Consider the following 17611-nt stretch of genomic DNA (forward strand, 5'->3'; position numbering starts at 1 on the left):
TCTCAATATCTACCTCCTCCCTCACCCCAAGTGGCAGAGGGGGGGTGGGAGATGAGGTTTTGTGTCCCATTTATGTGTTTAAACAGTGAGTATAAAAAATTAGGGTTTTTTTTCATTTCAGTGTTAGGATCTTTTTGCATCATTTGAGCTCAGAGACTTAAGATACTGTCAACTCTGAGTGCTTATATAATTGCAGATCCTCTTTAGATTTTTCAATATAGACATTTACGTCTCCAGGAAAGTTCAGCTGAGTGTAGTTCAGATCCAGACAGTGCTCTTCTATGGGAGAGCATAGAAGAAGGTAGGGCTCAACAGTGGGATTGGAACTAAGTTTCACAACAAAGAAATGCTGCTGATTCTAGTCTAGTCTAGTTCTTCACCACATGTATTTTTGAGATCAGCGTGGGAATTCCTTTATAGGTAAATCATATAACTTATTTTTTAAAGAGAAAACATTATCAAGAAGAACAAAATCTATTAAAATCCAATCCAAAGCACCCCCTCCCAACCTCTTTTTGTCCAAACAGCAGTTAAAAAAAACCCTAATAAGGATAGACTAGCTGAAGAATACTTTTTCCACATTAAGCTGGATGTTTATAGTCCTCCTTCGTGAGCACTAATAACAAAAATACTATCTGGAGTCTGAAGTCTAATTTGAGATGGCACCGATAAAGCATCTAACATGGCTTTGAATTTTCATTACTTCATCTGTTCTAAGTTTAATTTAAAATCTGTGTCTATCTTCAGGTTTTTAAAATATGCCCTATCTGGGCATACTTTTAAATTTTCTGACATGTAAGACTCTTGGTAGATTATATGGTGAAGGTGAATCGCTCTTGTACTATATATCACTTACTACATCTTTTATATAACTTGAAACAATGAATGTAATGTTGCCTGTGACCGTCATATTTTTACCTTCACATTATCAATAAAAAGTCTTATAATGTAGAAATTGAAAAAAAAAAAGAAGAAAAGGAAATAGTGTGAATATTATTATGAGAGTTTTTACACAGCATAGTTCAATTATTTGGTTCAGTAATGTTCAATAATTATTTCAACGTGGAAAGCCCTCACAATCCTATCCCTTCAAAACCTAAATGGTTTCATTACCAGTAACTAATTTACAAGGCAATTTCAAAATCTCATGACTCCTTGTCTGTCTGAGATTTACAGTCTCTAATAAAAGGCCCTGGCTAGAAGATATGAATTAACAACTCATTAAGATGAGAGCACATATTCAGTCTCTTCGTTTCCCGTCCTCTCTCTCACTGCTGCCTCACAGCCGTGTTGCTCATTCACCTGTTGAGGGAGACGGTGATGTGATTCCTTTTGTCATATGATGTAAAAGTGGTTTGGAGTACAAACCTGTGGCAGGGTTTGGTTTAGTTTTGTTCTTTAACACCGAGAAATAGTTTATATTATGAAACACTTTCCATGGGTACTAAACTCATCTTTCTGCTTGATGTGCCTGAGGACAAAATCTTTCTCCTGGCTAGATGTAAGCTACTTCAACATTTTTTTTTTTTGATCCTAGGAAGGTGAATATTCCCTCTTGAGACTCGTTTGGGCCTTTGGGATTTACTGTGTTTCTTCCTTAAGGGACTGAGTCCTCTTTGGAGACCCAGCATCTCTTTCTGGCTTCAGGTGTAACTTTATTTATGTAATTATTTATTTCATCCTTTAGAAGAGATCTAAAATCAGATTTCTGACAGCTTCAAAAATCCTCTTTAGCTTCAGAAACGGATCGAGTAACCATGGTAGTTTTGACCTGTTCCAGTGTTCAAGTAGTATGTTCTGTCCACCTCTGCAATTTGTCTGCAGTTTTAAGCAGACATTTAGTTATGCTCTTCTTGGCAAAACTGCAGTAATAGTGTGATCTTTAATCCCTTTCATATCCCCAAATCTACACTTAAAAAGCCAACTCATCCCCCAAACAAACAAACAACCCCTGGTTTGATCTTTTAAGAGATTTGTCAGTTCTCAATGATCCCAATTTTCTATTTCATCTGCCTTTGGGAGAATATCTCCCTTGGTAATGTCTTCAAATGTATAGCAGACGAAGGCCTTTGTTGCACTTTATTGTGTGGATCAAAACCTGTCTGAACGGCTGGACCTGGAGGATGATGAAGAGCAGAAAGCCACTTTGCAGTAAACGTCCTGGGGTTTCGTGTGGGCTCCAGGTTGAAGGTGACCGTGCAGCGCGCCCCTGCTGCAGAGGCGCCAGCGGCATCCTGCGCTGCATGAGGGCAGCTGCTGCCAGCAGGTCGAGGGATGTGAGCCTTTGTTTCTCTCAGCATCATTGAGACGACAGCTGGAGTGCTGAGTCCAGTTCTTATTTTAATTTGTAAGATTCATAACGCTGAAGGAGAGAATTTTTTGAAAGAAAATAAGGAATTAACATAACTGTCACCATAGGGGACTTCTCTTCTGCTATGCCTATTCCACCAACCCTTCAGAGATGCTCTCACACCTCTCCTCGTATGTGAGTACATCTGTGAATGCACCGACTTGCCAAAAAATGGCTCAGTTCACTTGTTTTAGATCAAATAGAATCAAAGCTCTTTTGTGATTTAACAAAACATAATTATCTGACAATCAGTGAAGTATACATTCAGGGTCAATATCAGTAACACAACAGAGCAAATGGAACACTAGTCACTTACAAAACATTAATAAAATCCTACAGAGTTTTAAACACCCTCTATAATGCCAGAAGACCCCTCACGCCGCTTGCCCACGCTCTCCTTCACCGGTACAGCCCGCGCCTCATCCAGCCGAGGGTGTTACAGCCCCCCCGGCAGTGCTGGTTCCTCTCCAGTGGGAGGTGGTGGGCTCTCGCTTTACATGTACCCCCACTGCTTCCCGCCCCCAGGGACCCTCATCCTGTGTGGCTCTGCACCCCGTGATGCAGCCCCCTCCTGGCTGCACTCCCCGCCTTGGAGCGCAGCCCTCTTCACGCTTTAGTCAAGTCATAGAATCATAGAATAGTTTGGGTTCAAAGAGACCTTAAAGATCACCCAGTTCCACCCCCCCCCGCCGCTGCCATGGGCAGGGACACCTCCACTGGATCAGGGGCTCAAATCCCCATCCAGCCTGGCCTTGAACACCTCCAGGGATGGGGCAGCCACAGCTTCCCTGGGCAACCTGGGCCAGGGCCTCCCCACCCCCATGGTGAAGAAATTCCTCCTTATGTCCAGTCTAAATCTGCCCCGTTCCCCCTCATCCTATCCCCACAAGCCTTTGTGAACAGTCCCTCCTCAGCTTTCTTGGAGCCCCTTCAGGTACTGGAGGGTCGCTCTAAGGTCTCCTGGGAGCCTTCTCTTCTCCAGGCTGAACAACGCCAACTCTCTCAGCCTGTTGTTCCTTAAGCCTCTCGTTCCTCTGCCGTCTTTTGTGAATCCTTTGGTTACTGTTTATATGGTGGTTGCTTTAACCAGACTTCATAAATGTTGAGTTCCTCTCAGTGATTCAAGTTTCTGGTCCGAGAGGGTCTTTGCCACTTTCGGTTGTTCCCACACTCTGGTGACAGAATCCCATCACATCCATGGATGCTTCCTGGGCCATATACCCCCAAGAGGTGACGTGAATCCCTTTTCGCACTCACGCTGAGTCCTTTATATCGTTGTATCCTCACTGACAGTTAGGTCTGAGCTCAAGAGCTGCATTAACTCAGCCCACTGTCTGTTATGATTAATTTAGGGATGCTTGCAGAGCTACACAAATTGACTGGAAAACCACACTGCTGGGAGTAATGGGTTTTTTTTGTTTCTTGGATAGCTCTTTGCTTTACCGTATGTAAGTGAGAACAATGACAGCCCAGCCGCCAGTTCCCTTGACTTTCGGAAGGGGGAATTTGTGAGCGTGCCTGGCAATTCATTCTTGCTACCATCTGGTAAGTTGTCTTATTTACAGAGAAATATCCAAAGCATCTGGAACAATGACAATAAAAAAGTATCAGCTCTCCGTACGTGCTAATGTAAGATGACTCTTAAGTTTTTAGTGGACACTAGCACAACATCAAATAACTTCATCCTCTCAAACTGATGGAAGGATGAATTTCAAACCCATAACGGCATTAAAATGCGTCAGAAATAAAACCAACATAAAGTTTTATCTTCGGTCAGAAAACAAAAGTGCTTTTAAACTATCAAGAGCACAGTGTATGCTATTCTAATTTTTTTTTCCACTTCCAGTTTCTGAAATATTTATTAAGTAATAATCTGTAAAAGAATGAATATTGCTTTCCTATAGAAGTACAGTATGTGTGCTATATTTCTGCTATAGCATCTTATTAAATATGGATGCTGTGATTTTCTAGTCGTTTGGGGGCCAGATTTGTCTTTTAGCAACAAAGCTAGCTCAGTTCTATGTTTTGATTATTTGGGTGTATTAGAAAGCTACGTATCCGATAGGGTTGTTAAGAATTTCAATATTTCATAGATTCCACTGGTTTAGCACATCGCACTGTCCAAATAAAACATAGATTTAATGTTTAAAAATATTAAATGTTTAAGCAGAAAGATCTTGTGGTTCTGTCAATAATTAAGCTTATCATTCCTTAATACAAAAGATGTATAATCAAGAACAATAATTGAAAGCATTTAGGATGTGTTCAGATAATATAAAAACATAACTTTTAATGAGCATCACTAAATTTCTGACTACAAAATTATAGGAGCAGCTACTTCAAAAAAAGAGAAAAAAGTGAATATTTGTTGTGTATCTGGGTATTTATGACTTTCTTCTATCCTCTGAATGATACGCATTCTTCTCCAAGAAGGTAAACTGTGAAGTAAATCAAATGAAACAAAAATGCTTTTGAATAAGTGGTTTTACCCATCTGCTGTCGATTGTCTGACCCACACCTGTTTATAGTTTTAATTCACTCTGAGGTTTCCAGGTTGCCATTTGGCAATAATAATGTCATTTAAAGTCATAATTAGAATATATAAAAAGCAAATGGTCCCCAGGATGACTGAGAACACTTTGAATTTGGATCAGGGGCATGGAAACATTCTCAGTAGCTCCAACTCTTGAAGGTGGCGTGGCCGCGTCAGCCTGCGTTTGCCAGTCATGCAATTCGGTCTGTAGCCATGGAAGATCCTGTGTGTTAGAGCATCGGTTAGTATTTTTATTTTGAAAAAAGCATTATATGAATAGAAGAAATCATTCTTGGCAATGCAGTTGTCCATCTGTGCCAGGTCTGGTTTGTTCTGCCTTTTCCCTGGGTGTTCCAAAGCCGTCCGCCCTCCCAAGCTGCGGGGAAGCACGGGCCACCTGCTGACCTGCACAAAGTGCCATTATTGTCACTCGGAGGGAGGAAATCACAACATCTGGGAGTGTGCAACGCTTTTGCTGTGTCGTCCCAAGACTGTTTTCCTCGTCGAGCCCCTCCGCTGTTTGCGCCGCTGCCTGAAGGCGTGTCAGGATTTTCCTACCCGGGGTTGGTTCCTTGTGTCCGTGGTGTCTGTGTGCTCTTAGCATCACTTTTAGGATCTGGAGCTGAACTAATTCTCATTGAGTTGTTCTTGGCCACCTTGAATATCACATTCAGATTGCGGAAGGGTTAGTCTGTACCTTCAACTATCGCTGCCACGTCCTGCTGCCTGTCCAGCGTGTTCTCTGAATCTCTTTGCCATTTGGACAATCTTATTTGTGAGTTTTAGTCTCGATGGTAGTAGTCAAGTTAATGATTTCCTTATTTTAATAGTCTGGGGTTTATGATTTGAATTCTTAAACTGATATCAAAGCAAGTACTGCTAAGTGCTAACGCTAACTGCGTGCCTAAAAATGAATGCAAAATTAAGGACTTTGGATAAATTAAAGTGGTTTAAGTTGAATTTTGTGTTTTCCCAAATCCCTGAGGGGTGCAGAAGGCTTGCAGATTCTTTTGGGAGCCTCAGGGCTACCATCCTTCTGAATCATACCTTCTGAAGAAAGATGATTGAACTCTGAAGCTACCCTGTGTCTGAGGATCAGGCGTGTGGAACGTGCACCAGCTCTAGAGCGTGTCACGGCTCTATGTCCATAGTGGAATCTAATAATTCCTGTTAGGATTGCAGATAACGTCCCCAGGGATTTCTAGGAACCAAAATATTCTCACAGATATGTCAGTAAGGTCTGTCTCCCTGAAGTCATGGTTATACCTCTCAGAATGTTGGTAGTAAAACACTAAAAATAGATATGGCCTTTTTTTTTTTTTAATTATTTCTTGCATAGACGGGGCATGTGTTGACTGACATTTGAAAACTTAAAATAAATGTTTGCTTCTATTTATGATTTAAATTTTTCATTATAATATATTTCATTTTTCCAAATGATAAACAGCTAAAGGAAGAAAGCAACCAATATATTACTTGGTATTTTTAAATTAACAGACTGGCTTATAGAAAGCGTTATTAATGATGTAATTGGTCTAAGTAGAGGCAAATATGCATCAAATAAGTCATTACTGCAGAGATGGGGATTTTGCTGTTTGTATTAAAGGTTCATTTTAGATCTGTGCCCATCAAGGCATTTTTAACTGCGTAGTTTTATATTGCTAAATTGGGTAAACACAGTTTCAATAGTTCTTTAGACACCCCCCCCCCCTTTTTTTTTTACCAGATGCAAGTGTCTGGTAGTTTGGAAAATCTGAATTAATGGTCCTGGTTTATCTACATATACTGTGGGAACATTGTAATTTAAAGCTGATCATGTTAAATCACGGTGTTATTCTTGTGATAAATGCAGTCAGTTAAAGGGTGTACTTCTATCAGTGCAAAATCTTCACTTAGTGTTATTCAGGGCAGTCTTTAAATTGTCTTCATAAATATCTAGCTGTAAGAATGCTGCATCTAGGTGTGATATATAGATAAGGACATCTCAAAATGGCTTGTAGCCAATATCTAAACTTCACTATAAATAATTTTCTGTAATGCATTATTGCCCAGCAATATTTTCAGGAAATTTCTGCAGTTATCACCTATTTAAAACAACCACCGCCTTGTGGTCTCACCTCTAGTTTTTGAGTAGCACTTATAAAGAAAGGAAGGAATTCAAATATAGTTCAGATCTCCAGATCTTTAGTTTTCAATAGTGGAAAACTATTTTATTTTTTTTTAATAGGATTTTTTCATATACCTTTTTTTTCCTAAAGGTATCTGAACCCTTGTATCAGGAGTGAAGTCGATCAAGAAAACATTGTAGTCAGTAACTGAACGTAACATTAATCTTCTTGTTCTTGCAGTCCAGTCTCTTCAGAATCTGGAGGCAGAAACAGGCTGGAGAAGATTTGACAGTAAAGTAAATGAATAATTACAAATTAAGCTTATCTGCTTGGCTTTGATATATAAGTGAACAAACTGGATTATCTAATGGTATTTTCTGACCTAAGGAATCGTGAGCTAGTCCTAAACCAAGATTTTCTACATGGATTCTATTTTGTCATGCAGGAGAGTTGTGCTAAAAAGGTGTGTCCAGGAAATGAACTTGAATTTAATCCTTTTCGTTAATTTGCCTTGGTAACACTTTAAATACCCTGCCATGTGTTTTTAAACTAATTGAGTTTATCTTGAATTACACACCTGGATATAAGCAATGGTGAATTAAGGAGCTTTTGAACTATTTAGTATGTCCTTTTTTAAACTGTTTTTACATATATATATATATATATGTATAGTCTGATCCTACGTCTGAGTTTACCCTTCTGATAGCTGGTGGACTGTTTCCAGATGGTAGTGTCGCACACATTTTCAGATGTTACACTGAAGTGTGCCTGTGCATCAACCTGATCCTTTTTGTTATGTCTTGTATTCAACTGTTGGGAAATTAGGGTAAAAGAAAGATTGCTTGAAGTCATTTTGAGGTACTCCATCATTTGAGGTTGGAGGTGGTTTTTGTTTTTTTGGTGTTTTGTGGGTTTTTTTCTTGTTAATAAACACTAATAGGGTGCAAGCTAGTTTTTATTTAGCTTTAAGTTGTCATAAAGTCTTAAACTAAAAATCAGTGTTGTGTTTATGTCAAAAGACAGACTATCACTTACTGAACTCTCTGGATGCATCTTGATTTTTGCAATACTTCTGTATTTAGGTGTAAGATGATTTAAGTATTTTTTTCAAATTCTAACAGTCTGCCTTTCTAATGTTCCGTAAAAATTGTATGTGAATCAAGAACCACCAAATTATTTTTTCCATAATGTGTCCAAGATCACAATTGTTGATAAAATATCAATGAGAAGTTGATTTCTTCAGTATTGAATTCCATAAGGAAGAACTTTGTGGTTAAAGAACAGTTTTTGACGTAGGTTCATAAATTAGTGATAGATTATTTCATTATTGACCACGTCACTTGTTGACTAAATACGTTTTCTGTAATGTTGACCAAAGTTTTTCATTTTCTTTATAATACTACTAGCCAGAGTGCGACACTGCTCTGTGAGGTTTCAGGGATAGGTGGAAAACTGACTTGACTGGGGTGCTATTGGAAAAGCAAATTTTAGTGCCTCTTTATATTTGCTACTTGACAAAGATAGTTCCTTCTGTGACTTCTGTTCCGCTTGGCAGTAGCTGCTTGATTAGTAGAAATAATTATTTGTTTTAGATTTGGAATAAGCAGCAGATGGAAATTTGCTGAAAAGGTAGGATGATTTAGTGATAAGGAAAAAAAGGTGTACCTAGCGTTTTGTTCTGACCAGCTGGGGAGATTCGCAGACTGGTTTGGTGTTCATTCATAGCTTGCTATCTTAAGAATTAAACTTGATTAACTCCAGCACATATTGGCCATTTGGGTCTCAGTGGGCTGTTTAGTTTCAGATTGTGTCCAGGCAGAAAGTTTGCAGATCGATATAATTAAATTACATACAAACTGCTATTGATTCTGCAAAGAGGCTGCGATATGAATGGGCCTCGTTGTTCTGCTCGTCTCCGTGTTGCTTCTCTTCATGCAGGAAACAGAGTCTCTGCTGATCTTGGCAGATGAGATATCCAGCTCGTACTTTTCAAATACCAGGTGCCAGTTATTTGGACAGTAGTTTGTCAGTTGTATACATCCATGCAGAGAGACATCCTTGAAAATTTTTTGTACTGTCAACAAATACCTAAAGCTGAGTCCTAGAATGCAACGTACAGAAAGAGGCGAGCATCAATGGTAATAGATTTTGACATCTTTGGGCATTGTTATAGGAAATCCAAATTATATATGGGAATCAATCTATCTTTTTTGGTGGGTCTGAAAGAATCCTACTCAATTGTGTAATGTTATTTCATTAGGCTTCCTTTTCTGTTTTCAAATAACAGTTATTTTCAAATTTCTATTCAATTTGTCTTTCTTATGAAACAATTTTGTCTGCATACAGTTTCCATTTCTGCTGCTTATCCCCAGTGTGAAATGTAGAGAATATCTTATTGGTTCATTTCTCCTCGTGAACAAGTAATTTTTTTTCTGCTAAATTTCTGTCTAATATGAGCAAATTGCTTACTTGTCTCATCTTAATTATTACAGCAGAAGTAGACAGAGATACATGAGAGAGAAGTTTTGTGTTGCCATCATCTACACCATACTCAATTTAGTTCTAAAGTAGGACTTTGTTATAGTGCTCTGTCTTTGCCTTGGACTTACGCTTTAAAGTGACTGCCGCTTACAATGATAGATGTGCCAACATCTACAGAGATGCCAGATTGGTTTGTGTTACGCCTTGAATGTTATGCTCCTACGAGAAGGAAAAAAGACACCATGCCAATATCTAAGTATTCAGAAGTCTCTCTGAACAGCAGAGAGTTTGTGGTTGTCCTTTTTTGCTTATTGAGCTTTTACTCAGATTTTCTTTACTTTGTTGCTACAAATCTGCTGAGGTTGAGGTAAAATTACTCTTATTCCTGGAGGAACTGAAAAGCTGTTTTTCAAATGTTAACTCTGCTGGCATAGGGAAACAACATATCAACATCTTACTGGTGGTGTCTTCATGATATCAATGTCATGGATGGAGAGAGGAGAAGCACGGCTATATCAAGTTGGATTTACATTTAGGAGGGTGCCTCTATGGTCTACTGAGGTTTCAGGGTGTTTATCTCTACTCCACCTCCATTTCCTGGTACATGCTCCTTACTGCTGGAAAGATTGTCCTTCGTGCTTTTCCTGCAAAAGCCTCCGAGGGCGAGCCGGCCTCTCCGAGCATCTTGTTGATTAGGTTTGGAATGTGGAAAATGTCTGGAAGCTGATGTACATGATTAGATACTTCCTACACCTGTACGAAAGAATTGTTTTGTGCCAACAATTGGACACGTTAATATATGTTCAAAGGGGATAAATAGCAAAAAATAGCTATGTAATAGAAGGGAAGATATGGAGTGGTGCCAAGGAAGTCTGCTTTTGGCAGTTGCGTGTAGCAGGATGAGATATTTTCTCCTGCTTCCCAAACGAATGAAGCTGGGAACATGAGAATAAGGTGAATATTCAAAAGAGGGAGAGCTGTCAATCACCTTTCTCATTGGATTCCACTACTTTTCACCACCTTGGAAGGGTCACAGGGGAACCTCTCAAACAAATGAAAAATTGTTCGGTTAACCCTGTGAGCAGTGATATGTAGGCATTGGAAGGCTCACAGACTTGTTCCAATTCTGTATTCAAAAGTTTTAATGCTTGTCTTACAGTTATCTTAAGCATCCATGTGGAGAAAGTGTGTCAAGTGGTTTCCATATATCTGATTCAATGGGTCAGACGTGAGTTTGCTGCAGATGTCTGTTATCCCTCCCCATTCCAAATGCTGAAGAACTGGTGAAAAAGTGAGGTGGTTGTTGTTTACAAGAGGGGCAAAGTCAAATAATACAAGAGTCTGATAAAGGAGAGCAGAAAGTTTTCAGTTGAAACCAAAATTGCCTGGAGATTGCAATTCTCTATGTAGGGGGATTTCAGCTTTGAAAAATATTTGAAGGTCTAAAAGGTTAGCTTAAGAATGTTCGTTAAAACTGAGCAGATCTATATGTACGTGCATGTGTTTCCTATTAGATTAGCAACCTTTTTTCCCCCCTCTTGACTCAATTTCCTAGCCACTCTTAGTGACCTCAGACCCGAAAACCTAAGACCCTGCAAAAATGCTGTCCAAATTGTGATGTTTTACTGCTGTTTTTACAGGACAGCCTGTAAGAGTTAGAAAGGGGTTTTTATAACTTTTGCAGAAGCAAAGCCACTATTCAGAATGAGGAATTTGCTGAAAACCAAGACTTTGAAATGGAGGAGAAATGAAAAGTGATACCTTTTGCTTTCCAGAATATAAAAATATGGAGCCAGAGAAGAGGAGGAAAAGGCTTTGGAGCATAGGATCTGTCGGATTTTTTTTTTATTCTTTATTTTTTTTCCCCATAAAATGATGCTAAGTGTGCAGGAGAAAAACCCTTGTTAAATACAGGCAAGTAGAAAGGATTCCATTTGAGGACTGAATTTTATGTGGGTTTTGTGAGATGAATGATGTTCCAGGGATGACAGGAAGAAGACAGATTAACTGCCACTATGGCCTGTTGACTTTTTCATAGAGATATCCTCAGACCAAACATGAGCTTGGAGTTCCCTGTGATCGTTACAGCTTGTTGTCTTGGGAACAGTGAAGGAGTTGATGTGGAACTAGCCAGCTCTTGTAAAGTGACTGTTTATTTAGAACATTTATTTAGAAGTATGTGCTATAATGAGAGTAACTTTCCGAAGTAGCAGCTAGTGCCACCTACAGTATTGAATGTTGCCATTTAGTTTTTATGAAGCTATGAAAACAACTTTAGCCAAATTCCTAGTGGTAACAAATTGGTGTTTCCGTACTTAATTCCACAAAGTGATAGCAGTTCTAGCTGATAGAAAATTGAATGCAAATCTCCTTCCTTTGTTTCCATGTTACTTTCTTATACTCACATTCATAATCGTTATGACACAGTCGTTACTCAGCTCTTTTTTCGTTGCTAAAGTAAACCAAAAGTAGTCTATCTTATTTGTTCTGTTTCACAGGGCGAATAAAGAGTCACTAGTGTCCATAAAAGTGCTCTTAGGTTGACAGTGTTTTGAAGTGAAGTTTTCTGTCCAAACTAAAAGACGGCCTGTAGAAAGGTACAACTCTCTCTGATAACTGCGTAGCTCGTGAAGGCTGATCTGTTCCAGCAGTCCTGTGTTCGGAACTCCTGATGTTCATCTTGTTTTGGACTGGCTGTTGAGACTACTGACAGAAATACATTTGCGAAACAATGTGCGCATAGATGGAGCCGTCAAATTAACCCTACTGATACCAGATCACACGGCGTGATAGAAACTAGACTATTTCAAGTTAAACTTTCGAAGAGTCATTTTGTAGTGACAAATTCTTATTCTTTTGATTTGGATCAGATTCGTGCTACACCTCCTCAGCCTGAAGTTTTTTAAATGTTTTGTTACCACCTCTACTGTGGATAAGTTGGGGTATAAACAGATACCCTGGAGTTCAGGGAACCTTTCCGCAGTGAGTAACTGTGTTGGGCAGAACAGTTCTGGCATCTGTTATACTGGGAAAGAATTTCTACTGACTCCAGCCCTGAGTTTGCCTGGTTTTCTTCTGTAATACTATGCTTCTTGTGATAAAAAAAGAAGGATAACTTTGTTTCCTTAGGAATCTAATTCAGATATTTCAGTGTCAGTGATGCATATTTGTTATGTTGGTGGTTTTAAATGAGAATCCTAAGATATTATGTGGTTATTTTAATGATGACTAGTGATTTCTAGCGGTTTTTGTCTTATCTGCCTGCAGGCCATCATACTTTTACATTTCCCCGTAGATAAGACTAGTAAATTCATTGCATTTGCTCAGTGGATTGAAAGCTACCCAAAAAAAAAACCCCAAACCCTAAACAAAAGCCAGGCAAAACAGCTCATCTTTTTCTTTTAGTCAAAAAAGCATACTGTAAGGAGTGCTGTGGAACTTTGAGTTGAATTACAAGAGTACTTATTCTGATTCCATGTTGGGTTTGAACATAAACAAATTGGAGTTGTTAATTTTGTGAGAGGTTTCATCTAGATTAGGCTTTACCTTCAACTCCCACTTTCATATTCCTAGGACAACAGAACAATAATTTGCTGTATGAACAATAACAGTAGGGACTAAGTCTCTCTGGATACCCCATCTGGCAGAGGAAATCTGGTTGTTAGCATATCAAAAGACTTGGTGAATTTCTTCAGTTTATATACAGACTGAAATTAATAGAACTTTGTAAAACTTTCCACTATTTCTATTTTTTTTTTTTTTTTACTAAAATTAGGAATCCTAAGACATTTATTAGAGACGATGTTATTTTGGCTTTTAAACTTGAGAGGAAAATCACTAACCTCCTTTTCTTTATGTACAGAATATTTAATTTCTTAAAAACAAAATCCCCAGCTCTCCTATTCTCAAGTCACTGCTTTCTCTATGAAGGTAAATGCCCACCTGACACTGGATGTTGCTTTCTTGCTACAGTTAAAAACAATCTCGGGATCCCTCGTGGCAGTTTTTTGTTTCTTTGCATAACAAAACCATTTCTACCAAATCATCCGTTGTCTTGAAGCACCGAGTAGCGCTGTGTTCAGCATATTAAAATCCCTGTTAGTGCTCTGAAACTTTAGCTGAGCTGAGGTTGACTACCTGTGCTGTTGAAGCTTTGGTAAAAGCATGGGGTGGGGGAAGATGCTCGTTGTTTGCTCCCCTCCTTAGTGCGGTTCTCTGGGCCTGCCCACCCGTGTGAGGTGTGGTCTCCACATCCCTGCTGTTCATAGTCATCATCTACACCTCCTTTCTTTCACCTTCCTAGGTGGGTTAGGCTTCTGTCACCAGAAATAAGGAACACATTTCTTCTTCAGTGACACGATTTTGCTGTGTTACGTGGGAATGAAAGGAAGACGAGTCTTGGAAATGACAGGGTTACACTGATGCGTATTTATTCTGTTGAGTTTTTTTAACTTTTCTTTTTGTCTTTTTCTTCTCTCCCTTGGTTGATTTAAGTCTCTCTTTTCTTGGATTCATTGAAGAAGAGTAAAGCTCGCAACACCTCCGCTTATTTTTTCTTTGTTGTTAACTGTGAGAAGAAGAGGCAAAGTTTTAAATAAAAATGACTTGCCAAATATTTTATTTTCAGTGAAGTATCTGAGAGTGTTTTGTACAAGCTCTGGTGTATCAGCGGAAAGTACATATTGCAACAGTAGAACAACAAAAAGATTTACTGGCTGAAACAATTCCCACTGTCATGTGGTAAATAAGAATTAAATATTTATACTTGCTCACTGGGATAATAAAACTGTATTCTATTATGTTGTAGACACACAAAGATTGTTGAGCCCTCTAATAACATTGCAGCTCATAAAATATATAGTGTAAACAATACATGAGAAAGCATTATAGGAAAATAGTCTCTGGTCCATAGAATCTGCTTGTTTGTTAAAAGAATTATTGAGACGGATGACAAAGGCCATCATAAGCCTGTGGTAGCCGTAAACGTGAATTTCTAAAGTGCTCTGTTGATGGTGATCTCAAAAGCTGTAATGGCTTGGGGTTGCATAATGAAGCATGGTTGTCCCTCTTGACTAGCCCAAGCCTTACAGACTCTTAGAAATGCAACAAGAACTCTTTTTCTTTAGCTGGGCTAATGCAATAAAACCCTCAGTTATCCCCTTTCTTCCTAAATAACCCTTGGTCCTTTCACAGTGGGACTTTGCAGGACCGGTGCGCTTCTCACGCTCATTGCCAGTCAAACAGGAACGCTCTGAGGTCCTGAGTTTGTCAGGGCCCAGTTGGGACGCTGCGTTGTGGTTATGGCTTTGATTCGCTAAGGAAATTTGCACCAGCCTGTGTTTGGAGATGTTGGAAATCTCAGTGGCCTCAGCACATGACTCGCTCAGCACCTTTGTCAGAGCCTGCTTGTAGTCCAAAACACAAAGCAGCGGCCTCTTTTGTTCAAGCCTCTTTCCTTGTAGGTTTATAATTCCTCTCGGTCTTGTTCACTGCAGGCATATCTTTGTTGGAATTTCTTCCCTTTATTTCATTCAGGACTGTTCTGTTTGACTTTGTTGGCCGAGGAGCTCCAGCTGCCTTGTGACAATTTTTTAATTAGCTGTCGTTAGCAATAACTCTGCTTTCAGACAAAAGAGCATTATTAACCCCTTCTTTTCCCCCTTGTGCCGTATTTTCTCTTTCTTATCTCCGAGAAGGTGGTGTACACTACTTTGCGAGCAGCTGTAACCATTAGTAATCAAAACTCAACAGAGCACAGTATTTGTCAGAAATCCCATTGCTGTAAATGAATCCATTCCTGTGCAAGTATGATTATTTTAAAAGCCTTATCAGAGCAACTGGAATTATTTTCTCATTTCCTCTCAGTAAATGGATTCATTGATCCTTAATAACGTCACAATTACTCTGCTAATTGTCATGTTTGCAGTATTAAGTTAAAAAATATGCCATCAGATAGTCCAATATGTGTTGCATTGCTATGACTTGAATGCATCAGATTGTTTTGAAATAGCAGCAATAACTTTTGGCAAATAAATAGAAATGTTTCCCTATTTACGTTAGTCAACATCCGAAAATAAATGGAAAAGATGGGAAAATATCTGCGTTGCCTGTGATCTGGGCTATACGCCAGTGTAGATAAAAACCAAATAATTAAAATATAACTGTTTAAAAACAAACTGTAAGCCTAGCCAAAGAAAAAATCAAACCCAAACAGAGTAGCTTTCTGAACGGTATGTAAAATATAGGTTAGTAGAATATTGCTTTTTATCCTTAGGAGCTCAGAAAGAATCGATACTCAATGAGACACATTAGCTCTTATAGGACCCTGATGTTTCTTAGGTTTGAATTAATGTACAGTAGAACTGTAGTATGGCTTTGTTGTTTTTTTTTTAAGCTTTCTTTCTCATGTTTTTTTTCGTAATTACCATGGTAAAAATAGTGGAAGGTGTAGTTGGCCTTTGGGAGGTTTATGAATTTACTGGCCTGAAAATGCTACCCAGTGGAAGTTGATCAGAAATGTTTTTATAAAATGTATTTAGAGTGTGTGGCAAAAACATTTAGGGCCTTTCTAGGCTGGTTGATGAATTGGGAGGAAGGAGTATTTATGAATTAAGCTAGTCTGGAATGGGCTGGCATTTTATATTTATAGGTTTAATTTATATTTAAGTACTTCAGATTCCTTATTTATGAACAGAACTTTGAGTTTATCCCTCATGCCACTCTTTTCTAAATTAAACGTTAGGATGAATTGTAAGATAAACATCTGCATAAGAAATACAGCTTCTTGGATTATCCATTTTTCTTTAAATATGTTGTTCAGCAGTTTATGCGCATAGTATCTATGGTGTCTGAGTAAGAAACGCATTAGAGAATCTTTAACGTCAGATTCCGTGTTGGGGATAAATCAGAGTTTTGCTGGGAGGGAGCTGCGAGGGCGCCTGTGTGGGAGGAGGCCACGAAGCTGCCCTGTGCCGTTCACGTGCCGGGGCAGAGATGTGCACGGAGCATCTCTGTTCAGACAGGTGCAAGAAACCCCGGCGAGCGTTAGGGGAACAGAAGGAGAGGAGAAGTGTGCAAGGAGCCGTTGCTGAGGGCATGGCTGAAGGCTTCTTGGAATGAGATCAGGAGGAGGTACCTCTAGAGGGGCTGTGACCCAGGCAGGACCCGCATCGGGGCAACCGCACCCCGGAAGAACTGTGGCCTGCAGGGCACCCCGGGCAGGGTGCAGACACCCCTGTGTGTCCTGCAGCACGGGGAGGATTCACACTGAAGCAGAAGACGAGTAAGTAGCAAGAAGCGGCAGAGAGAAAGCAGTAGAGCCCCAGCCTCCTGCACCACTCTTCAACTCACTGAAGGGATAGAGATGAAGTGTAACGTGGTGAAAACAAGGGAATTTGAGGCTAGGAAAGGGAAGGAAAAGTATTTGGCTGAAGTTGAGCCTGGGAAGGAGGGAAGAAAGGCATTTACCAGAGTGTTTGTTTAATTGTTTGTGGGTTTTTTTTTTCCTCAGTATTCAAATCACTGATTTGAATTTTGTGTTAACTGACAATAATTTAAGAAAGGTTCCCTGGACTGTTCACCTGCAACATGTACTCTTTCCGTTATGTCTGAGTAACAAACTGCCACAAAATTTTTAACACGGGGTATTTTTTCCAAGCAAATGGTGCGCTTTGATTCAAACACTAATTGACTAATTTAGAGCAACAAAGCTGGTGAGGGGCTGGAGAACAAATCTTAGGAGGGGCGTCTGAGGGAGCTGGGGTTGTTTAGCCTGGAGAAGAGGAGGAAGCTGAGGGGAGACCATATCGCTCTCTACGACTGCCTGAAAGGAGGTTGTGGAGAGGAGGGAGCTGGGCTCTTCTCCCAAGTGACAGGGGACAGGACAAGGGGGGAATGGCCTAAAGCTCCGTCAGGGGAGGTTCAGGCTGGATATCAGAAAAAAAATTCTTCACAGAAGGAGTCATGGGGCACTGGAACAGCTGCCCAGGGATGGGGTGGAGTCACCTTCCCTGGAGGTGTTTAAGGAGAGGGTGGATGAAGTGCTGAGGGACATGGTTTAAGGGAGCATTAGGAATGGTTGGACTCGATGATCCAGTGGGTCCTTTCCAACCTGGTGAGTCTATGATTCTATGACTCAGA

At 39.7% G+C, this 17611-nt stretch overlaps 1 protein-coding gene across 31 annotated transcripts in view; it reads left to right on the plus strand.

Moving 5' to 3' along the window:
• The window catches only part of RBFOX1 (RNA binding fox-1 homolog 1), a 1213941-nt gene that overhangs the window by 764302 nt on the left and 432028 nt on the right, over nt 1-17611 (plus strand). For 16 of the 31 annotated variants that reach the window (XM_054080127.1, XM_054080124.1, XM_054080166.1 and 13 more), the window contains 2 exons: nt 7232-7287; nt 7379-7454. The exons of the other annotated variants lie outside the window; for them this stretch is intronic. In XM_054080127.1, coding sequence (XP_053936102.1) covers nt 7232-7287; nt 7379-7454 — 132 coding nt within the window. The remainder of the gene's footprint in view (nt 1-7231; nt 7288-7378; nt 7455-17611) is intronic. 31 annotated transcript variants of the gene reach the window in all.

This window comes from Cuculus canorus, chromosome 15, assembly GCF_017976375.1.
Source record: "Cuculus canorus isolate bCucCan1 chromosome 15, bCucCan1.pri, whole genome shotgun sequence".
Taxonomy (NCBI): Eukaryota; Metazoa; Chordata; class Aves; order Cuculiformes; family Cuculidae; genus Cuculus; species Cuculus canorus.